General features: G+C 39.7%; 1 protein-coding gene across 1 annotated transcript; it reads right to left on the reverse strand.

The window, feature by feature from the left end:
• Positions 1–4025: 4025 nt before the first annotated feature.
• Positions 4026–5469, reverse strand: LOC139708741 (D(1) dopamine receptor-like). The gene has a single exon (XM_071620673.1). The coding sequence runs from the start codon at positions 5331–5333 to the stop codon at positions 4026–4028; it is 1308 nt and encodes a 435-aa protein (XP_071476774.1). The 5' UTR covers positions 5334–5469.
• Positions 5470–25942: the final 20473 nt, after the last annotated feature.

Genomic DNA, 25942 nt, shown 5'->3' on the forward strand with positions numbered 1-25942 from the left:
TATCCGTCTTTCAGCTGTTGATGGCGAAAAGATTTGCTCATTAACGTATATTCGGAACTTTTTTAGGGGGGGGGGATTGTTATGTCGAGTCTGATCTGGGAGGTCTTGGGAGTTCATGTAGATCAATAAATCAATCAAAATCAATCAATCAAATTGAGAAAGAGAAGTACACCATTGCCTATAACTCTAGAGTAGACTATTTCCTTCTAAACATGAATTGATACTTGTGTACGTGACATTCAAATATGTTGAACACGACAATATCCTTCATGTATTGATAGATCTGCCGGCGGATATTGTACTCGGCAGCATGACAGATATTTCACACGGCCACAGCCATAATGCAAGAGCTGCCTGCCAAAATCGAGATGTGGTGATGGAGCGAAAGTACACTTTAAAGCAAAGCCATACGTATAGTCTTTATCAATTAGTGTCCCTGTCGAATACAAGGAGATGTTCGACACGGACGCATTGCACGGATACATGATGTGACAAGTTGAACAACTCTTAAAAGTTTCTTTCCCTCCCCTCCGGATCTTTATCACTTATCACTAGGATGACATCTTGCGCACTTACGCATCACTCCGTTATCTCATACAGCGATCTACATCCGTGCTTTCCCCTCCCCCTCTTTGCCAGAGAGTGCCGCCGCGAGGAGACGGCTGCTTTGGCGTAGAGGACTCGGTGGGACGGCATTACGCCGGATGGACGGAAGGAATTGAACAAAAAGCCTAAAATATTGCAAACCACGAATATGAAGAGAGAGAATCAGGGACATGAGAGGAAATAATAAAGAGACCGCCATCTTACCGCTGGGTTTCGATCTTTTTTTCGTCGGCGATGCCGAAAGATGGTAATCCACCTCGATCGGAAATGGAAAGGGTCGATCCAGAGAGGATCATTACCTAATTGCATTCAAGCTCGCCACGAGCCGAAACATATTTGTAGGTCTGTAACCCAAGATAGCGACTTTCGGAGCACTTTCTCTCCACTCTCTCTTACTGGTGCAGAGTCCAGAAGATTCAAATTAAGTGGAGAAGAGGAGGGGGTTAACCAGGAGATGCGCAATCCTGCCCCCCCCCCCCCACAAAAGTGATAACAATGAAAAAAAGATAAAGTTATACAATTGTTAGATATCATCTCTATGAATTATTTCACTTCTGTCGTCTTCATATCTCACCAAAGTGTCACTTGAAGTTGATACCACTCTGTAAAATATCATCCAAGTTTGGATTCATCACAAATTTGGTTAAGCAGGCGCGGGAGTTGCTAAGCAGGCGTGGGTGTTGCTAAGCAGTACCAGAGTGTTATAGATCAATATTGTTCATACTAGGGTGTGAATAATATGAGAACCATTGTAATTTTAATCGTCAGTGGATTATCCACTTGTCACACTCATGAGGCATACTGATAGATTCGCAATAATACGTAAATATTGCCTTTTCATCTCAACTTGTCTTTTCTTTGAGAGAACACTGCATGATAATTTTTTTTTATATCTCTTCAGCTAGAACACGAACAATGAATATAGACCCGCTACACTGCAGTAACAGCGTGTTCACCGATGGATATCATTACCATGATTACCATACTTCGCTTCAGAATCAACACAGACGGAAATTGATCGCAATGTCCCTCAGCCATGTAAAAATCCTGTATCTCAAACGACATAGATCTATCTTTCGCCTCGCTGCAGGCTGCAGGCACTGTCAGCGCTATGCCTCGACCTTACAGTCACCCCAACCAGCACCATATTTAACATTTCGTGCTGAAAGAAGTGAACGAAAATAAGAGTCATTGTCACTCGCAGTCTCATGGCAGAATGCGTTGACGGGCAGATTTTATCGAGAAACATACAAGAAACAGACAAGATGTAACATTCCTTTCGTAATCGTGAGCCCGCGATCTCACTCTGTGTCTGAAGAAAGCCAAACTCTTTTATCTCTAATAAATATATCAAATCAAAAGTTTCAAACATCCGTTTGTATGGACGAAATTGCACATTTACTCATTATTCTCATTACTATTCCACAGTACCAACACTTCAATGTCAAATCCATAGCGCTCTGGTGTCATCATCTTAAATCATAAAACAAAAGGTAGACCGAAAACACTGAATGTCAATGCACAGCTGCAATCCCATTGTATCATTTACTCATTCAGTATTAGTTTAAGGCGTTAGAGGAACAGGGAAACGAGTTGGTATACTTTGAGTGTTTTGTTAAATGGGGCGCAGTGTGACATAACTTCCGGACCGTCTAGCCATGTGTACACCACAAATCACTAGAAAGGAAGATGATGTTTCCCCGGAATGTCAATAAAAGATGTCAGGATTTTCCCTCTTTGTCGCTGTTCACAGTGTTTCCTCTAACCATGGTTTGGCCCTATAGCTTGCCGAGATCCAGATCTCGTAGCTGATGCCGTGTCTTTTTTTTTTTTTTGGGGGGGGGGGGCAATATGTTCTCTTTCTTCTGTTAATCTTTACAAAGAGCCAGAATGGTTGAGCAAGTGTAGCAGATAAAAACGTAAGACTGATTGAAATACATTCAAAAAAATAGTACCGCCAAATGCACTTGGAAGATCAAAATGTTCACTTTTGTCATATTCTGACGACTCTATACTTCTCTAACAACGTATGCATATTGTAAGAGCTCATTGGAGTTTCGTTCAGTTTTTGGAACTTGCCAGTTTGCAGGCAATTATTCACACAAGTTCAACCCAAAGCAATCTGTGAGTGTTTTGAGACTGCTACAAGGCAGAGACATCTTAAAATGAAGAGTTTAGTCAAAGAATGTTCAAAACAAACAAATAAACAAACAAACACGCTTGACCTCCGAATAAACTATACCTATTTCACTCGTAGTCCAGATTTGTGTAAACATGATATCCGAGTTTACATCCTTCCACCTGTTTTTTTTTTATCATTATTTATTAACCATTTGCCACCGATTTCACATAATTGATGCCATTTACCCCAGACATTATTTTTTTTTCAACTTCCCTCATTTTCTTGTTTGGACACGTCAGACCTATATCACAAACGTGCTTACGTCCCGTTTCCTATAATCAAGCTTACTGTAAATCATATCCCATGCCAGAACGAGAAAAGTACAATTATACCGATTAACAATTAATCAGTAACATTAATTTTGGTTTCGTGTAACTTTGACAATTCATTTTACGTTCTTTTCAGGTTAATTGCACATTTCTAAATCAATGATATTAATAATACCGATTTTAACGTTTTCCCAAGTCATTCTCCTCTTATCCTCTTAAAGGGAAAAGAAGACAAAATATACATATATTAATCATTGATTAATCAAGTAATGAACATGGTTTGACAGAGTCGATGAAAGTCAAATGATAAAAACGGCTAAAAAGTAAGAGGCAATGAATAAAGGTATAAATCGAAATATAAGGAAAATTTAGATGAAAAGGTGTAAACGTCAACGAAAACAAACTCCATTCCATTAGCATCAACAATAATTCATTTCATTTCCCGTTTTAAAGTCAAACCTTGGAGAGTATCGTCAGAACAGATATTTTGTGCAAAGGGATGGACAAGCATGTCTCAATATGAGATTGACAATTACACTAGAACAGTTGATAAGACTACCGACGACGTTTTGCTTTTCGAATAATTTCACCCTGGCACTTGCAGAAAACAGTACAAAATGTAACTTCAGCAGCTCGGTACTACTAAATAGAAGAATATCTACAACCATGAATTGCAGATAGACTTCGCATGTCCCGTCAGCATAAGATGAATACTGGCGAGAATTTCCGTCACCTTCAATGTGATTCAATACTTCTAGTGCGTATGATTCCTATGATTATGTGTTTGCAGTTCTTACATACGTCCACTCTTGAACAAAATGTACAAAAATATTTCCAATCTAAGTGTTTATATACATCTGAAATGACTATACATCCGAAATAAATAGGCCATTGCAAATAACTTAGAATAAAAATCAAAGTACCAAGATTTTTCTTGGACGCTCAGAAACGCCACGGTAATGGCTTCGCTAAAGTGGCGAAGTTAGTGCATTGCCGTTCGAATCAGGATGAGTAATGGTTGCCACGGAAACAGGCGGTGTGGCATCCTTCTTGACGTCCGCTGAGGGTGTGTCCTCGCTAGCGTTCTTGTTGATGATGACCAGCGAGGTGTCTTTGACTAGCTTCTGCGTATGTTCTACTGAGTTCTCCACGCTGCTGCGGTGATCGGAATTGGACGGCCTCGGGGACTTGTTGAGACCGTTGGCCTGTCGCTCACGCAGCCGCTCCTGGCGGCTGGTGTTGCTCATGGCTGTCTGGTCATCGCTGCTGTCCGCCTGGCGCATGGACATTCCTCGGCACTTGTAGCACAGCAAGATCGTCTTGAAGGCATTCCTGAAGCTCTTATTCTGCGCGTAGATGATCGGGTTGAGAGCGCTGTTGATATAGCCCAGCCACACAGCCACGTCGAAGAGCGGGACGGGAATGCAGTGGCAGAACGGTTCTATGATGTTCAGTATAAAGAACAGAAGCCAACAGCAGATGAAGACGCCGACGATAATGGCTAACGTCTTCGTTGCCTTCCGTTCACGGCGCATAGAACCTTGCGACTTCTTGTCCATGCCCTGAATGCGCTGTCCCGTATTGTTGTATGCTGCGATTTGACGCGCTTGTCGACGCGCCACGACGAAAATGCGCGCGTAGGTGTATCCGATAATGAAAGTCGGAATGAAAAAAGATATAATTGATGACCCTAGCGCGTACCATCGACTTAACGTTAGAACACAAAAAGTAGGATTATTGTATGCATTGTCGAATTCCTCCTCTGACAGTTCCTTGTCTTTGTGCAGACCCAAATTGACAGGCAACACGCTTATCAGAAACGACACCACCCAGACAGCTACTATAAGGATAATGGCGTTTTTTGCGTTCACTCGCTGATAGTAACTAAATGGTGACGTGATGGCCCAGTATCTATCCACAGATATAATACACAAGTTGAGAATAGACGCTGTGCACAGGAGAATATCGATAGATATGTAAATATTGCAAAACGTGAGGCCGAACGGCCAGTAGCCCAGGACGATGAATGTCGCATTGAAGTCCATGACAAAGAGAGCCACCATTAAGTCGGCGATCGCCAGGGACACGATGAAATAGTTTGTTACCGTGCGCAGCTTGCGAAAAATGAGTACCGACGAGATCACGAGTACGTTTCCCGCGATAGCGAGCATAACGATGAAATAGAGGATGATAGCGATGACGATCACGGCGCCTAGCGAGTAACCGCCTGCGTTCTCGGGGCTGTCCGTGACGTTGGATGCCATAGTTGTAGACATTTTGGCTCCTCTTTCTTTATTCTTTCCCCAACGGAGGTATTGCAGCTGAATATATTCCACGAAAACGAAAGAGACGGCATACGACCTACATCATCACGGACGTGATTAGCAAGCTGTAGAAAAATCGAACTTGAGACAGGTCGCGACCAGCAAGTAGGCAAACGAGCTCCCTCCTGACGACCTTTTGTAACACACCTTTATCCTTCTGCTTTTCTTTTTTATCCGGCACGCGAGTGATATCCGCACAGGTGAGAGCTATTAAGGCCCAATGAAATGGGGTCACCTGGCTGCCTAGGCATTCATATTTCCATACATTTCTCTGACACTAATGGTTGAATTGCCCGCGGCACAAAACTTTCGCTCCATTCCGAAATCGAATTACGCTGGCATAAATTCGGCGGGGGTCTGAAAAATATTCATTTGCGGAAAATACCTGGAAGAGATGACGCTAAGGATACTGAAGAGAGTGAAGCATTCAGTACCCCATGTACCCTCCTTACGGAATGGACTGTCTGTTCCCATGTGAATAGGACGGTCACTTTCAACCACGTCCCCACGGTCGTTCTCTTAGATGCCTTCACACCTGCACTGTAGTCTTTTTTCAATTTTTTTCAAATACATTTCCACTTTTCCAATTATACAAATCCACCAGTTGGGCAACGCATTAGATTTTCCTTTTTGCGATTTCTGAAAGTCAATCAGCTGCGAGGTAAGACCTACGGGTCTGTGGAATAGATCCCCCGCCGCGTTTTTTTCTCAGTCACAGCAAATGCGAAGCAAAGCGTCCTAGGTTCCCCACAGCAACGGACCGATACAGACGGCTTGGTATTAAAGTGGGGAGTACACTGAACGATCGCTCCTATTTACGCTTTTACGCAACACTGTTATGGAAGTTCAACTTAGTAAAGTGCGTCACTCGGGGCTTAGACTCTCGCCCCTCGCTGAATAACCCTGTCCTTTCCAAAGTCCCTGACAATGGTGAAGGGGTATTGACAGGTGTATTGTTGCAGTGGTACCGTTGTGTACATGTGTCTCTCGGAGAGCGCGCCCTTCAATAGAGCTCTGGAAGAGGGTTCGTGGAAGTGCTTGAAAGCCGGTAATACCACCCGCAAATGAGGGCAGTTATATGCATTCACCAACGGGAAGGGCACGATTGGCTGATGTTTGCGAGCATTTCTCTCAACAGAGAAGTATAGAAGGCAAAACGAATGAATGTCAATTTAATCCAGTACTTACATGCCAAGTCTTGTAATAGTGGTCCAGTATATCCTTTTTTCTGCTATAAGTTTGCGATAAGAATCTGAATTATCGGAAGCGTTGATTTTGCTGTGTGTTTTTTATGGCGAAATCCAAACCCACTCGTCTATTTTTCTCGTACACTTTTATAGGCTTTGATTGCTCGGTGACGACATGTAATGCGACTCATCAGCAAACAGAGGAAATAAACACCGGTCCGATAATTGGCGCCGACTGCTCTTTTCCGCTAAGTAATTCATGCGACGTGAATTCGGCATTCGCGGCCTCCGTGACGGTCGTGCGAGGGGCAGGCCGTTGTCAAACTTCTCTCTGCTGTTAAGATTACTGCTCGTGGTTTATATCCGATTTAGGTTTGGAAAAAAAGAGATTCGTTGAATAGCGATAACTGTTCGCGTGTGAAGATTGCGAAAATTTATTCTGGCTTCTCTCAGCATCTGTTTTTTCCCCACCGTTGTAGATTCGAAGAAGAGTATGTAATTCGTATGAGATATTATTTAATCAGCTCATGAAAAACGCTTATTCCAGTACATCGCTAGACATATTCGAGAGTACTGTGAGCGTGCGAAGCGCTTTAAGTATCCCCATCAGCACAGTGTACACATCCGGCATTAATGACAGGCTAAGGAAGAAGTGTATGGGTGCCAGCAAATCCCACCATATCCCCGGAAAGATCAGGCCAGGCTCGCCCAGTAGTTCCGCCGGTGCGAAGTAAAACCTGCGTGCTACGATAGATCTTACTTTTGGCAGCCTGTGGTTTGCACAATCTCGGCACCGACTTAACAAATTGTGTCTTTTTCCTGTCAGCGAAATCACAACTGCAATAATTTCCTCGCGGATTCTTAGTCGCACGAGATGACCAGGTTCGACCGATGTGTGTAATATTCTCCGAGGAGACTAACGATGCGCTTCTTTCTTAAATATCCAAGGGACGAAAACTGTTGGCGAGCAGACAGCCGCACCGCCTCGGTCAGAGTCATTCGTGTTAATGGGTGGCTCGTCGAGATTCGTTGTCCGTTTTGTGAACTTCAGGGCCGCGACGCGAGGCGAGTGTTTGCTCCGAAGTGCGTGTCGCTTGAAGTGTTGAGGAGCTGTTGTTGTTTCGTTTCCCTGGATCGTTTATCTCGGTTGCACAATGGGAACATCAGAGGGAAGAGACTGAAAGAGAGAGAGAGGAGGAAGGAGCGAGATGGGTAGAGAGGGGGAGATATAGTGAGAAAGGGGAAACAAAGAACAAAATCGATATATCTATAACTATGACATACTATAACATCATAATATGCAGTAGGACGTATAGACAGTATGGAAGGCTGAATAAGTCAGTTCGGAGTTTACAGCTCATGTGCACGTTGGTACAAATGACCTTTCCATTTTTTTCTCAGTTGGCTAGGCTCTTCACTCGTTTTTCAAAGCGACGCAATGCATAAAAATTCATATATATATATATATATATACAGAATATATATATATATATATATATATATATATACAGTATATATATATATATACAGTATATATATATATATATATATATATATATATATACATGTACATATATGTATATATATATATATATATATATATATATATATAAGTTGCCCGACTTGACACCCATAGAATCAGTATGTTCAAACAAAAATAAACATGCAAAGCAGGTGACCAGCATGGTCCCGTCAATTAACATTTTGGGGAAGCATCCATTGAATCTTATGCATCGTATTGAATGCACTACCAAACTGTTTCTATTCAGATTGCCAAATACAAGGCTTTCTGTCAGGTGGATGTACTGACAAGCACCATTGATAAGGATAACATGAATAATCATAGATATCTTATCTCAGTGAATTAAAAAAAATGCATGTTCGTACAATCAGTTACCTTTTTCTGCTCATGCACAAACTGGAACTCCGAACTGGCTTATCACATGGATAGAACAGCCAAGCATTTTCTGCAACTCATTCGATCAGGCTAAGAAAGTTTCATTCGTGAATGGCAAGTAGCAATTTGCCTTGAGCTCAGGACAAAACTAACAGTGTGCATATTCATGAAGCAATTTGGCCAATGGCAGTTCATTACGGAGAGGGGGTGGGGGGGGGGGGTAAAAACTTGCATTTGTTGGGTGACAGCAACCTGTTCTGTTTGTGTTGTTGTTCTTGTTGTTGGTTGTGTGTGTATAGAGATTCAAGCAGAATAGCTTTGGCCATGACTACGATATCTTTTGGCAAAATTGACTTCGACGGCCATTAGCAAAATGATATTGATTACTGGAAAGAGAGGCGACGCGGCCGATGTAGCATAAGAGTAGGGACTCCACTGCGCTTCTTGAGAGAATCTTCAATTGTTCGCATTACAAAAATAAATGACTTGTTTCTATTGCTCCTTCGGGTATCAATTTACCGCCCCCTCTTCTCTGTCATCATTTTGTCTTTCTATCTAGCTGTTTATCGAGATATCTGTCTTTTTATTCCCCATTAAAGATATTTCGAATCTATGAGTTACTGTATTGCGCAAACAAGAAATACCGAACCATGTACACCCACCCACTCACACATACGCGCACACACACACACACACACACTCACACACATAAATATCAAATCAAATTTGTTAAACTGTGATAGTAAATGTCTGAAAAGGTGACAAAAGTGAGCAAGATAATTATGGTTAACGAGCAGGCTAGGCATGGAAACATTTAAAAAAAGTGGAGCGTCACTGAAATCTTGCGGTCTACATAAGATTGAAAATGATTACAAAGGATTTAATCATAGATGAATGTCAAAAATAGTGGACATACCTTCTAAAATGGTCTTGTCACCTTTTTATCCACTATTCCTTTGGCTTCTGCTGATGTATCGGGAGATAATCTGACCTCGCCGGACACCTACAACACAAAGAGACATTGATCACATGTTAAATAATGTAATGCATATGCAATATCTAAGTCTGTTATTTACCTGTTAGAAATTAGCTGTGTGGTTTTTTTTTATTCATGCAATGCCTAATCAAAGCTAATGATAATTGATATAATCATTATACATTATATTTATGATACGAACTAAAGACAAGGTAAAGAAATAACTCTGAACATTCTATAAATTGATTCGAATTCATTTCCACTCTGTGTTCACAAAGACAATGAAACAAATATAGGCCTAACTGAATTGCAGTGATTATTACAATGCAATGAGATTTCGTTTTTCATGACGCAAATGATAGTCAAAACGTATACTCAATTAACAAAAGGTAATACAAAATAGAAACTATAAGAAATTAAAAGCGCAGGTTGTATTTCCTAGACCTCCGAAACCTGGACATGTGACAAAACATGTACAAATGATTTAAAGGAGACCTCCGGATGATTTTTCAGATTTTTACATTTGAACAACTATAAATTAGTTGTACTGAGGACAGAGTTTCAGAATTTGCGATAATAGGGATGAAGAATAAGAATATTTTCAAAATTTAGAACAAATTGCAATGAAACAGGATGATGACACGGCAGAGTCATCGTAAGAATGCATGAGTTGGGGCTCCAGGAAACAGAACAAAAGAATAAGGCATGCATAGATTATACACAGGTGAACTCGCAAGCAAGCGGTATTGTAATGGAATTACACTGCTACATTTCTGAAATATGTGAACCTCCTATGTCATCATCCTTGTTCAGTGTAATTTGTTTAAGGTTTTTCAAAGTGTTGTTTCTCTGCTCAAGAACCACAATAAATTCCACAAATCTATACATGGAGTTGTCGATTTATGTACTGCATGATGTGAAATTATGAAAATCGTCTGGAATGTCCCTTCAAGTTGAAACATGAAGTTCCGCTTATGAGAAAGAGAAAGGAGGCGAGAGTAGGAAATAAACGGAATAGGCAAGAAAAGTTGAGTTGGGAGGTGAAAGAAGAGATTTGGAGAGAGTGGGGGATCGAACAGGAAGATAATATGAAACAGAATATCGTAGCAGTAATCTATTTCTGAACAAAGTTACTTCCACGAGTGGGGGACTGGGTAGTTGCTAGAGCACGTAGTTAATTATCACTGTCGATAACACTGGTCATTTTGATAAAGCGTATATTCATTCCTTTCTCAAGAAATTATGCTAGAACGTTCAAGTAAGCTGAAACCAGATTGCTGGAACTCGTAAGATTTTATACAGCGTGACTGTCATCTGGCGCTGAATAACATGGATGGGATGAACAGGGATATTCACAATTTCACATGGACCAGAAACATCGAGATTATTACACATTTTAAAGAAAGAATCTATATAATATATATATATATATATATATATATATATATATATATATATATATATATATATATATATATATATATATATATGTTTTGGCTATGTAAGCTAAAGTACATTCATCGACGCTGAAATGGCTACATTGTGTGTGACTGGAACATGAGAATATTGACTTGAGAAATCAGATTAATCATTATTTCCATTCTTAGAACTCTACTCCTTATACCGTATACCAGCGACATTCTCGTCTCGTAAAGTTCTGCCATCTTGAAAATTTGTAACATTCTCACAACGAGCAGGAGGGCAGAATTGGCAAAAGTTCTTTCGGACAGATCAGACAAGAAGGATTATCTTGTTTAGGGTGTAAGCTTCATTGTTTTATCTATAAATCTCTACCGACACTGTTATAATAATGAATTCCTTCTTAAGGAAATTTGTGACCAGTGGCATCAGAAAACAGTGACACAATTCTCTCTTATCATTTATCAAACTCCAGGTTCTTTTATATTGTTGGTAATTTTGATAAAGCGATTATCTTGATACGGATCTTACTCGCAGATAATTGATCTGATATCCTGCTTCTAACCATCGTGATCAGAAAGCAAAATGTTTATTTTTCTACTTCATGTTAGCATCGCGTCCCACAACAAATCCAGCCTTCTCAGCCCGCAAGGACAAATGTATGACTGAACACGATTCAGATGCAAAGATGTAAATTTCGGAGGACACCTTTTCTTTTTCTACTTTTTTTCAAATCCACCTAAGGATATCTCTCAAAGTCTCGGGTTAATGCAAAGTCTTTACAGCACGTGATTTTAAAAGCGACTGTGTCTGACGTCAGTGGAATCTTTAAATCTACTTAGTATGCCAAGATGCTCTCCATTCTGTTCCTTCAAACTTCGTTCTCTTTATTTGGGCATCTTTCTTCGAGGTAACTTCCTCCAGATGCGTTGATTCCAAACCAGATCACGGCCCAACATAGCAGGGATGGCGGGACTAATTTGCCAATATCGCCTTTAGGTTGTATAATTTTTGTTTACCAGCACCACACGCTCTCTCATCGGCATTACGGCAGGCTATAAGGGCGCACCGAATGCCTTAAACAAACTCTCTTCATCTACCAGCGAGGACACACCGAAGAGAAATTTTCTTTGGTGTTAAGAATTAAGCAATTAGCGCTGGATCCACAAGCGATCTTCCAGCAGTATGCTTAGCAACCGACTCGACCTATTCTTCCGGCAGTGAAGAGGCCCATATTGAGTTTTTTAGTGTTTAACAGAGTAACCGCGACACATTGTAAAGTCAAAACAACACATGGGAAGGTATTAGAATTGCTTAGTGCGCTTTAGACTGCGAACAAGACTCACAGCAATGTGTGAATCAGCGACAAATGTGTCATGTTACAGTAGTCACGTCTTTATTTCTTCGGTATCGTTGATATTCTTGTTGATGATGGTGATGGTGGTGGTGGTGGTGTTGGTGGAGGGATAAAGTTAGTTTGGTGGCAAAGCAAGAACATGATCTCACGTGGCAAATTTGAACTTGATTTACATCATTTTGTCCGCAATTTCCGAGTTTGGGAGATGTCGATACTGCGGAAGAGAGCGCGGCGAGTGCACACGGCTCTCTGACACATTTTTCCGCCATTCTCTAATCACAGCAAATTGAGACCATGATACGCGTAATTGGTACGGACTGATCAGTCATTAGCGTGCCTTCTTGTCCACGTGGCTGCTATAATTGTCAGCGAAGCCCCGTCGACATTCACTGATCAATTTCTACCCCTCCCCTTCGACAGAGAAGCACCCCAAACGAAACACGGCAAAAGTACAAGACGGTACTCTGATCTCGGAGTATACAACAGCCATAGTTCGGCATCACTCACACTTCGTCACGTACTTCATACACGAATCTTAATATCACTTGGGCATAATTATATTGAAAGAACCCCTCTTTAAGGCGTTTGGTCAATTGTCAGAGGATCTTGTGGTCAAGATAACAAGATTAACGTCACTTTTGTCCGTAGTAATCAAAATTAACTGATGAAATTTTAGAGAAGGCACGGACAGGAATCATCAGCACAATCCGTCAGTGGAAAGAATAATTAGATTTATAGTCTTTGCGATTCTCTTTTCGACAACATATATCTTATTCCTGAAAGTGCAAGTCCACACCATATTATAGTTGGCCATATCAAGAGAGTTTAACCAAAAAGACTGCTGAATATTTTTGATGAAAATCGGGCCTGGTGAAAAGAAACCTAACTTGTTGCACGCATATACGCTTATAACACCCCTGGAGATGTTTCACATTATTCACATAACCTCCCATCCTCACCGCTGAAAAACAAACAAACAAACTTATATGATGCAAAATGTTGTAATCAGTCAGTTTACAAATCAGATTAAGTTCAACAACTTTCTTTTTTCATATAATCACCTAACTAAACGAATGAAACGGCATTCTTTTTTTTGTGGAGAGGAAATTAGCTTGATTTAGGCACGAAATTGATTAGGACGGCATACATACAGTCACTTTCAGGCAGATAACTTCAAATAGAATAAGACGGCAATATCAATTTACATAAGTGCGTACCTACACACATATAACCTTGTGCATTTGCATTCATCTGATATTTCTATACCCATTTGTGTCTTTGTACACTTATATTAATCGTAAAGTATATAGCAAGGTCATACATAAGATATTGGAGGCACTTAATCTTACGCTGATCATACAGTACTGTAGTACTACATTTTATTTTGAACAAAATGTTCTCCCATAGGTTGTACATGTGTTACTACTATACGGCCACGTATATGCAACGCAGAGGGCATAAAATGTTACATTAATTCTGAGATTCCTGAAGTGTTGTGGAGTTCATACGTTTATAGGTCCCGTGACGTCTCCTGCTCACGCAACAATTTCCATGATTTCTTTTCTTCCGCTTTAGGTTTTCTAGTATTGGGGTGTACCACCTCATGTCTCGTCTCTGTTACATTATTTTGTTCACCTGGCAGCCTGTTTGCCCAATATACGCTTCTGAACAGATCCAACTTGTCCATAAACACCTGCGTTGCCATGGAAACGGATTGTCGTCTGTGTTTGAAACTGAAGTTGCTGGTATTCGCAGCGGACAATGTCAAGGCAGCCGGATGTTTGATGTTTTTCCATCTGGTGGCTTTTTTTCCCCTAGTAACTATCGTCACCTCTTCTTTACCCGGGAGGTTCCTTCTCAAAATATCACATTTCCCTCTCAAAATCGTCGATGGGACGAGCAAGAAAATAACTTTAACTCACTGCGTGTTTCCCTCCGGCCCCCATCGCTATTATTCATACCGTGAAATAAATGCAAATGGTTATCAGAAGGTACAAAGGACCCTACAATCTTTTACACGTGTACTTGAATCAGGTACGTACAGCAAGCATTGCCACGTGTGTAGTGCACAAGGCTCGAGTTATCTATAAACATACGTTTTTACTTTTTTGAGTATTTCACTATGATTTATTGGTACAATGACAGAAGTGTATAATATCATTTCTTATCTAAATGAACATGAATGACAGTTTTGCTCAGATGTCATTTTCCTTCTTTTTTGAGTTATATCTTCTTATAAGTCCTTATCGTAAATTCATGTCGTACACGTGACGAAATTGAATCTGTTCTCACACTGTATGTGGTCAACCGGTCCGACACACACTCCAATACAATTTTCTGTACATTTCCTTGTGAATCTCAGATATATGCCTCGGCATTGCTTTTGTATGACTTCTCTGGAAGCATTAATGTTTTTGCAAACATTTCCATTAATTGTCTGCGATCAACTTCTAAGATATAAATAATAGTCATCACCGACAAGACTTGGAAAATTGAAATATATGACAGCATAACGACAACAACAATAACAAAGAAAAAGATCTGCACACCACTGACGACTCAAAGATAAAAAGATGGAGAGAGATACGAGGAAAGAGAAAACAAACATTCAGATGTCTTGTCCTGAAGGTAAAACTTAAAGTAGAGGCAGTCGTGTTCTGATAGTGCAGCAAGGGTCGAAGGCGTTGTAGTAAAGTTTCTTGAAGTATAGGATCGTCACTGAGCTAGTGCATCTCGTCAGCTGTGACTGTCTTTATGTAGCGGCCGCAAAAATTTTCTGCAATTTGCCCTGGTTAGGGTCTAAACGAGACGGAGGACGGCATCAAAACTCGGGACCTTGCACGATCACAGCCACTTTAGACTCGCGTTCCTGACAAAAGTGTCCCCGGCCGAGATCTTCTAACATGACGTCCTCTTAGTCTAGGTTTCCATACCACTTTTCCTCTTTTGGAGATAGAGCTAAGTCCGTGAAGTCCCAGTCACAATATAATTTTTGATTTGCTGAGGTCGAGTAAAAAATACAAAACAAAATACAAAAGCAACAAGCCGACTTTAGCGAGCTCTTCAATGTCAAAAGAAAACAAGAACAGTCACAGACAGAATGATGATTGGTCTTCTACAGGGGACATTAACAATCATACAGAATCTAGGATTTTCTTTTACTGTTTTCTCCGAATCGTATTCATATTCTAGGGAAGATAGGCATCTCTTGATATTTTCCAGCTCACGAAATGTTGAGACAGAAACTATACTTAAATCTCCTGCATTGCTCACTCAAGTCATGTGGATAATGTAGTAACCAAGGAGGTGATACCTTCTTGCAGTAACCAAGAGCACGAACTGTAGCTTGGTTGCTTAATGTGTGAAGCAATATAGTACCCTTTTCCAGCTTTTTAAAGTATTCCTAGACCTGCCCTGCATTGGACACCAGAAGGAAGTGGAAACATGAAACCATCTTATATCACAATGTGGGAGAGGAGAGGAGTTTTCACTGAACGAACCATGGATCGCCATGGGTGGACATGTTTCAGTGATGTGTGTGAGAAGTTCAGCTTGAAGACGTTTAGTGTAAAACAAAATAGTGCTTCAAAACTTGCAGAACCATTACTGTTTGGTCCCGTGATTAGGATCAACACCCTTCGAGCGTTACATTTCCATTGATTCCCCGTAGACTGAACGGGAAGAGTGCACAAACGGTCTCGGCTACGGCAACTAGGACGACCTGCGAGCGATCCCGACTCCGACTGGGTTGACGAGAGCCGCGGAGGCGTAGATTGGCCGGCGGCAAGTCGAATTGTAAATGGGCCTTATATATCAACTTGATGCCCTGCAACGTTTGCGACTGATGACCTTATACATGGCCCTATTTTCGCTCCTTTGCATCTCATGTTCTTCTCCATCTCTCCTCCTCTTCCTTCTCCTCCTCTTCCTTCTCCTCCTCCTTCTCCTTCTCCTCCTCCTCCTCATCCTACTCACATGTAAGGAATAAAAACTAGGAAGAGGTAGCTAAAGAGGTGAATGCCGCGTTCAGTATACTCACTTAGGATGGTTCGTGTTTCCTGAAGAAAAAAATCCTTAGATGTTTAGAAGGAGCAACTTTAAGTTGACTGTGAATGAGATGATATATAGAAGGCGGACAGTGTGCCTGGTGAGGTGGTTTTCAGGTTTGCTGGAGTACAAACCATATAGCATGAACGGAAAAGGAGAAGAAACTTGTGACTGTGTGAAGCAGTAATGTAACAGCTTGAACGACTACATTGAAAGCGATTCGCTTGTACAGTACTTGTTGCCATTTACAGGGACTTTATCAGTCATGATATATCAAGACCTGTGACATTTTTTTTTACAGAGACTCGAATTTCCGGCAAATGTTATGATTTCTTAACTTACCACCATGTGTTGTTTTGATCTACATTACATACACGCAAAGCACCACACGCAGCCAGCCATCACGGGGCGAAATTTATTCATTTGAACTTGTTTCTCAGGGGATTAACTTGGTTTATGCTGCTCCGCAGACATCATAAATACATTTGATTGGTTATACCTACATGTATTGATGGCTAACACAATTCAAACAAATATCGAAATTTATTTGTTCTGTAACGGATTCGGTCAATCGGGTCGGTGTAAAATTAAACTATAAGAGAACAAAATCAATCACATCATCGCAAGGTGTACCTCATCATTAAACCACTGCCCGCAACGACTGCTACTTTCGGAGACCCCCTTCCCCCACCCCCCCCCCCCAAAAAAAAAAGAAAGAAAGAAAGAAAGAAAAAGTTTGATGACCTATTGCGGGTTTCTGGGTTATGAACTATGAAACTAGGCAATGTTTGAGTGTCGATCCGAGAGATTTTTGTGTGCCCCTCTGTTGCACACCAATCTTATATCATTATCCAGATTACGTGAGATATTCACAAAGAAATATGTTGGCAGAGAGAGAGAGAGAGAGAGGAGGGGGGGGGAAGACGAAAAATGAAAGAAGAAAAAAGTAGGCAAGAATAGGGCAGAGAATCAAGTAAGTAATAGGCTGCGCCTATTCCCCCTACCCACCCAGCACCTCCCCCACAAAACCTTCAAGCACTTTATGTGACGGATATGATTTCTGATTAAATGCTGAAAGACCGAATACATTTTTTTTTCGTTTGAATGATCAGAAATAATCTTCTATCAATCATGACCTATCTCTCTCACGGTACGTTTTTCTAATATTTATATGTTCGCGTTCATATGTTAGTATAGTTTTAGCGCACTTAATATTCTGCTGGGTTTCTATACTTTTTGCTCTGTTGGTTTGTTTGGTTGTTTGTTCGTTCTTTTGTCAGTTTTGTTTTAATTAAAATCTACTATATAATAACGATCAAGAACTACCCCCTCCAACTGCTGCTAAGTATCAAAATTTGGCTGAGGCTTAAAGGTATGGTATAGTTTGGGTTGAGATGGGTCTTCAGGTTTCCAACTTTTTCGCGAGATAATGAGAAACCTCTTACGAAATTATGAGAGACCATATAATTCTAAGAGGAATCAAAATTTTGTTTGCTGAAAATTAGTTTTGAAAACGCTGAGATATCCAAAAACAAAGAGGTCCTGATAAAAAAGGTGGGACCCAACTTTTATTAAACACCCCTTTGATTTACTTTTTGATATTCCGTTTTGATATTTGGTACCTCCTAGAATTGTATGTGTTGTATTGTATGTATATTTCAAAAGTGGCTTCTAGACATCTGGCAAAAACTTAAAATCTGTGAATCCCCCATCTCAACCAAAACTATACCATCACTTAAAGGTTCTCTGAAATACAAATGCATGTTGATTTGTGTTGATTTATAATACCCTCAACATCACTTTTGCGGTGAAACGAATATGTAGAAACATTCCATTACTTGGATATGCCCACAAAAAAAAAAATCCTTCCAAACCAATATTCCTGTTGTGACCTCATCTGTCAATCATTGCTAAAGTACTGATATGTTTAACAAAAGACAATGGAATGCACCTTCCCCTCGACTCAGCATAGCTTGCATGTTTCTGTGATATTAATGTGACTAACAAAAGACATGGCGAGGGAACGTGCAAGTTATGCTGAGTCGCGGAGTTTAACTCCGCTTATCAAAGTCAACTATGTATTTGTATGATGTGTTTTTACACTTCAAGATATGGTTCAGAGTTAACAATCGAGATGGTACTCGTGTTTCTCTTGAACGCGTTCATTCGTAAACCCTGGTTTGGTCATGGGAACAGGGATATTCATCAATGTTTATACAGCTTGCGAACATGACTTTTTGTCCACTATCAATGCAGCGATTAAAAAATAAAAGTCAAACGTTGAGCTCAGGGTCTGAGTTGTAACCCTTCTGTGTCCTTTTATGATTGATCCCTTCCCATCCCGCACGCAACAAACCTCATGAATATTTGATCGTCCTCTAATGAAGCATTTCTTCCCTCCCAGCTGCTAGCTCAAAACAGCTTTAACCGGCCTGCTTACAACCCTCCTTCCCTCCCCCAACTGCACAGGGCCATCACACTGGAATAATCTAAACGAGAAAACGAGAAAAAGAAAGGAGAAGAAATTGAGATATCAGATTTCCCTTCCATTCTTTCCGATGACAATTACCTGCAACGTGAGGTTGCTAAGACGGGAAGAATCAACCACTCCTACTAACACCCCTCACTTTTGAGAGACTTGAATAGCGCGGCTCGTTTGGGATCCGTAGTACAATAGGATGGATTATCTGAGGGATCAGAGTGTTAATTTGTCACTTTGACTGAGCTTTTCAATTGCTGAGCATTTTTGGAGCACCTGTATTACTCGTCTCCTTCGCAAAACAACGTTATTAAGAAGCCGCATCTTTTCGGAACGATTGCAAAAAGATCCAACGGTCTTACGCATGCAATTTGTAAGGTCTCTCAAATGAAGTCAATATCCAACCAAAGTGACGTTTGTATGGTTTGGGTACTTTTGTGTTGTCCTTGCTGTTGTTCCTTCTGTTCTTGTTGTTGTTTTTCATCTCTTAAGTGTTGCCATGGCCGTGGTTGCTATGAAATTGTAGTTACTGATGACATTTGTTTTCTTCTGTTGGTTACTGCAGCATTATTGGCCCAAATTCACGAAGGTGGTACAAATGAAACCATGGACAAAAACCATGGAGCGCCAAGTGTCGCATGGAATTTTTCGTTTCGAAATTGGTCATTTCGTCGACAAAATGACCGTTTCGTTAAAGAAATTATAATTTCGTAGACGAAATGTTCATTTAGTTACAAAATATTGTCCTTTCGTTACAAAATAATCATTTCATCGACGAAATGACTGATTTCGTAACGAAATATTCCATGCGACACTTGGCGCACCATGTGTTTAAACCATGGTTTTATTTGTACCACCTTCGTGAATTCGGGCCATTGTTTTGAAATATAAGTCAAAGGGTTACCACTGTATTGAGATACTGAACTGGTGAAGTGGACCTAAAATTAATCTTGAGGTCGAAGTTGTTCATCAAGAAAGAAGAAAAAAAATATTTGAAAAGATGGTAGCCCTTATTTTAAGTCAATACATGATCAATGCTTTTGTTTTATTTTGTTGTTATTTTGTTGTTGTTCTTATTAAGAGTTTACCATCAAACAAGAATTTGTGATCAAATCGAATTCTCTCAAATTCTCTTCTGAGCTAAGAAGTAACAACTGGACCTCACTTTCCATTTCTTGCTTTGTAGTTCACTCTAGTCACTTATGCCCAAAGTGCCAGATAAGCACTTCTCACGCAAAGGTAAATAAAGGCCGAATTTGATGATCTGTAATTAAAGGTTTGGCTTTTTTCCCTTTAAATCACCGAAAGCAGATTGAAACCATCATATCCCCTGCTCTTTCGAAGTAGAATTGATGTGGAACATTACTATTGCTCCACCGATAATTGTGAACTCTACAAGTCTCTGTTTGTTGTTCCATGCCGCATTAGAAATGAAATAGGAGAACCCACGAATACCAAGGATTTTCCTCTTTTTTGTTATCATTTTCGGCATCATTGATTGGTTCTTCATTCAAAGGCTACGTAACTGACTGTCCAATCAATAACCGCTGCTGTTCTGGTCACGCCCACTACTGCACCTGTAAAAAGGACTACTACACACTAATTTCCATTTCAGTGTGATTGGAATTATTCTGTTCAAGTTGTTTTTACACAATCGGGTACTTATCAAGTGGTTCGGTTGGCTGTAAAGAGAGTTGATCATTATTTGTCACGAGCACCATGCCAAATGCTCCACTCCCACCTGGGTCAGAACAAAAAACGACATTGAATAATTGAAACTTCGGTTTGCGCATCCATAGAGGAAAACTCTGTGCTCTGTGTGATCGATAATAAGGATTATCGATACAGCATTGTCCATTTGAAGCCGTCTCGAAGTTCTCTGAAAAGTGTGCAAATCAACGCGCGATAATTACACCGCGATCTGTCAGTCCGCATTCACCTGTTATTCAATTTGACTATTGCCATAATTGTCATTGCAAGGACTCTTTCACAGATATATACAATAAACATACACACACACACACACACACACACTCACACACTAACACACACGCACAACACACACACACACACACAGTTTTAGGCTATTTATATAGTGTATTATTAAATGTATTTTTTATCACTTCTTGCATTTCATTCTTAAATGTGTATTTTAGTATACGTAACCATGTATGCACGTATGTATGTAACTACTGTGACTAACTGTAGCAAAGTAATGTCACTTACACATGTGACTTCGGTATTATACCTGATTCATTCTCGCTTTCAGTTTATTGTATATTATCATGCTAACAGCTTTAGTCAAATCTATTTTCATGGAAACTCATGGAAAATTGGTGTTAACGGCGACAAGAAGAAACTGTTAAGTTTTATTATCTTCCTTTATCATGTGTGCATGCGTGCAGGTTTGCACCTTCATCAACCCAGAAACATCTTACATGTCTTATTGGCCAATTTGGAATATTACTTGGTGCAGATTCTGTTCCCCCTCATTATACTCTTGTAGTTTCGTTCCCTGTACCCGTGAGACAGAAATATCATACACATATGTCACCGAATTATATACGATTGCTCCTCGCAAGAATTCTCCCCTCATGTCGTACATCCCGAGATTATAACAAAATGAGAAAGGATTCGACGGTAAACATTTTGCTCTTATGAAGCAAATTGTATGGGGATAATTTACGCTTGGGAGGACTTTTAGAACCAAGTCCAGCTCGTGAAATGGCACGGCGTTCCCAGACTCATCCCAGTTAACTGCGTGCCACTGCGGCGCCTCCATAAATTTCTGCCGCCCGGGCATACACGGTTACAAAGCAATGTAACAAAGTTTTTCATCACATGTCGTGTTGTTCGCGCGGATCACTAAAAATGGTCACGGTAGACTTACATCCGGGGCAGCTTGGATTCTGTCCCTAGTTGCAAATCAATCACGAAACATTCTTTTTTTCATGTCAGACGTCTGACAACTATTAGTCTTTTTACAATCAATGAAAAGGATAACTTGACGAACTTAAATGAGGAAAAAGGATATTTGTCAGCTATTCCGTTATTGTATGTGGATATTTGAAATTCGACGTTTCTTGAAACAACAAAAGGACACACACTAAAACACACACACACACACTCACACGCACACACACGCATGATATACACTTTGATACACATCTAATACCTATTTTTAATTGCATTAAATTTATCCCGAGTTTCCTGCAATGCTGCATGAATTGCAATAGTAATAGTACAGTATATTATAGTACAGTACAGTATAGTATGGTATAGTATAGTATAGTACAGTATAGTATAGTATAGTATGGTATAGTTTAGTCAATTAACGACATGATTAATGGACCAGGCAAAATTTAGAACATCTTGATTACTCGAACACCTAAGCCTTACACCTTGAGAACATGGCAAAATATGATTATCTCTAGGGGCAACTAAATACATCACAGACCCATCATTACAATTTTGAGAATTCCGTTTAAAGCCCCTTGCTAACATTTGCAGATAAAAAAAAACCCACAACAACACAGCATTATATAGTGCTTCAAAATAGTTTTTAAATGTGAATTAGGGATAGAAATAACCGAAATTGGAATGTTAAAGGACAAGTTCACCTTCATCAACATAAGGATTGAGAGAATGTAGCAATATTAGTAGAACACATCATTGAAAGTTTGAGGAAAATCGGAAATTCCGTTCAAAAGTTATGAATTTTTGAAGTTTTTTGTGCAGTCACCGCTGGATGAGAAGACTACTGCAGTGTATGATGTCACATGCGTACAACAATATAAGGAACATATAAAGAGAATTTCACAAAATTTCATCTTTTGCAAAAAGTACACATTTCCTTGACTCATTACTGACATATGTTATGGGTAATATTATTCCCATTGTCTTTAGAAAGAGGCAAGTCAAGTGCTCTTTTATTATGCGAAAAAAGTGAAAATATGTTGAATTTTCTTCATATTGTTGTACTCATATGACATCACGAGCTTTAGTAGTCTCCTCATCCAGCGGTTCCAACAAAATTTTAAAAATTCATAACTTTTGCATCGATTGTCCAATTTTCCTCAAACTTTCACTGATGTGTTCTACTGATATTGCTGCATTCTCTCAATCCTTATGCTTATGAAGGTGAACTTGTCCTTTGATTAGTATAAATATACAAAATGGGAACAAAAGTTTAATCAAAAATCTGGTTTCTCGAATAAACTGTCACTGTAATTGTTTTTTGAGAAAATTAGTGATTAGTCCTTATGTACAGCTTTATCAAATGTGATGATTCGAACATTTTTTAATCACTGCTCTCAGTGTTAGATACTGGCATTAACAATTATGAAGGACATCCATTATTCTGTGCATGCAAAATTTTTTCCATCTCTCTCTCTCTCTCTCTCTTTCTGGCATGTGCACCTCTTTGTATGTATGTATATATATATATATATATATATATATATATATATATATATAAACACTAGTAGATAAGTGATGTAATTTCTCTCTCTCTCTCTCTCTCTCTCTCTCTCTATATATATATATATATATATACATTATATATATTTGTGTGTGTTTGTGTGTGTATACATAGAGTATACATATTTGAGTTGTGATATATTATTCATAATCATTTCACAAATTGTAACAATTGAAAAAAAAAATATGTTTGTACAATTCATTCCTGCCCAGTTTCAAAAACGTGAACAACAGTGTCGCTTTCAAGATTACAGCTTCAGGCCTTATCTAATGTCTAGTGTCACGGAAGTTGTTAAAAAAAGGAAGGAGAGCGCTTGTAGAGGCAATTCCATCGCTAGTGATTCAAACATCAAAGACATTCGCGTGGAGTCCGCCTCTGACATAAAACAACTCGTAAAAAGGGACGAGTGCTCACATCTGTCAGTGTATACGCGAATGCTTCATTCTGAATCACAAATCTAATGTTCCTGCGGAATCGCAAACCCCCCTTCCCTCATTCCTAGTCTTATACGAGCTTTCATGTAAATTATTTGTTGGGGACGCTTTTTTTATCACAAGCATAACGACTTATTCAATCATAACGACATGTAAAAACGAGAATCTGGTATAATTATATCAATTTCTGCATCAAAATTAAGTCATGAGCAACGTTGGTATAAAAACGGAGTTCTTTTAAAGATTGTACTTATTAATTACATGCAATAATTTACATGAAACGTAAATTTTTATTCAATCAAAACGACATACATTTATTATACAAATGGAAGTCGGGTAAAATAACACCAATGTCTGCATCAAAATTAAGTCACGAACAACGTTAGCAAACGGAATTCTGTAAAATGCAACTTCTTAATTATGTGCAATAATCTACATAAAAATGTAAATTCCTATTTAATCAAAACGACATAAATAAACGGAAGTCGGGTAAAATAACGTAAATCATGCATTAAAATTAAGTCATGTTTAGATAATTCTACACCATACCATTTATTGCAGGAAATGGTTCTTGGAATACAGAAATCCGTAAATATACACTAAGTTAAACAATTTAAACTGTAAGATTACACGAAAACTGTGTGAAATAATCTTACATTGCCAAACATCACAAGTTTCTGATGTAACTCAGTTTCACAACTAAAAATGAAGTATTTTTTACGGGCTAAGTGTAAAAACAACATCAGAACTGCTGTATTTAGTTCAAAAAGTACAAATCTGCATATTTTTTCTGTAAAAGTACAGACATTTTTTGCAGTGCGTTATTCAAATACTATGAACATAATAACTAGGCAAAATAAGCGAAGGCTCCGTCTTGCTGCACAATGATGTGTGTGCAAATATTTTGATTATTTTCTAAGGTTGCATCAAAATATTGCGGATATGTAATAAATACTCACTCCCACGGCAGTTTTGGAGTCCCACAGATTCGTTTGATTAGGTTGTTATTTGAATTTAAAAAAAAAATGATGATAATGATCAATATATGCCTTCGGGGATATCTTCGGGTTTCTCTCCATATAACGCTATGAGGGTAGAAAACAACCGCCCCACAATCCTTTACACTTAGAGATTAACCAGAGGCTTGCATTCACTATTATCCTAAACTGCGACAGTGATTCTACTTTGATTGTTTATTGGACGACAGCGCAAGCTCAACTTGTTATTCTGCCTGGAGATGTTTCAATGAAACGAAATAAAGAAAACAGAAATGAGTAAGCGTGTATGCTCAATTCCAAAGGTTAGACTCGGATTCTGTGAAGACGCAAAAATGTTGCAAGATGATGGGAGGGGGTGGGGGAGCAAGGGGGGAGCAAAAGAAAAGGCAATTATAATCGATCGAATTCAAATACGAAGGATGCATTCTACATAATTCCCCATGGATAGCCATATAGCGACGAAACGAGGTTCTTGCCAAGAAAGTACCACACACCTTCGTGCTTTTGCCAACCCGAAACCACCGGCCAACAAGCGAGAATGAACGCCTTAAAGACAAGAATGAATTGCATCGTTCTTCATGACACACACACACACACAAATCCTTATCAATGAAAACACTCTTCATCCGCGAAAGAACGAATCATTTACTCACGAAATGACAAAGTTCATCCAAAACTTACGAGGAAAGTTGTAGTCGTGTGATACAAAGAGAGAGAGAGGGGGGGGGGCGAAAACAACTCTAGGCGGAGAGAGGACTAAACATAAAAGCCGTCACCCCGTCATCTGCTATTCGTGATAAACGTTAATCGTTACTTTCATGTTACTGCATGGGAATGCTAACCATGTCGTCTGTCTGCTGGTCTTCTTCTTTCTTTTTCTTCTTTCTTTTTGTCTCCTGCGCATGCGCCATCCATACGTATGACATCTTCTACATTCTTGTACTCCCAGATTTTTTCCCCTTTCTCTTAAATTTCCGTGTGAACGATTCCGTTTCCCCCGCGGCATTCGACAAAACAACCAGTGAATAAACTGCGACAAAACCGCTGCGTAAAACGCCAGACTTGCTAAAGATAGTAAAGTTATGTACACATAACGGAGGTTGGAAAGCCAAAGACTACGTCAAGCGAAGTGAGAGCAAAAAGCTGGACAAGGGGCGAAAGCACTTACACCTGCGCAGGTGCGACATCAACTGTTCGGTTCGGATGGCATAAAATCAATGCCGCGCCTGAGAGGAAACGCATAAAAGGGTTAAATGAGGGAGGATGGCGAACGGTAGGAAGGGGGAG

The sequence above is a fragment of the Diadema antillarum genome, unplaced genomic scaffold (assembly GCF_040938485.1).
Source record: "Diadema antillarum isolate AM-2024a unplaced genomic scaffold, OU_Dant_1.0 seq00001370_RagTag, whole genome shotgun sequence".
Taxonomy (NCBI): domain Eukaryota; kingdom Metazoa; phylum Echinodermata; class Echinoidea; order Diadematoida; family Diadematidae; genus Diadema; species Diadema antillarum.

Coding starts and splice junctions, on each gene's coding strand:
- LOC139708741 (XM_071620673.1), bottom strand. CDS start 5,333: ATGTCTACAACTATGGCATCCAACGTCACGGACAGCCCCGAGAACGCA.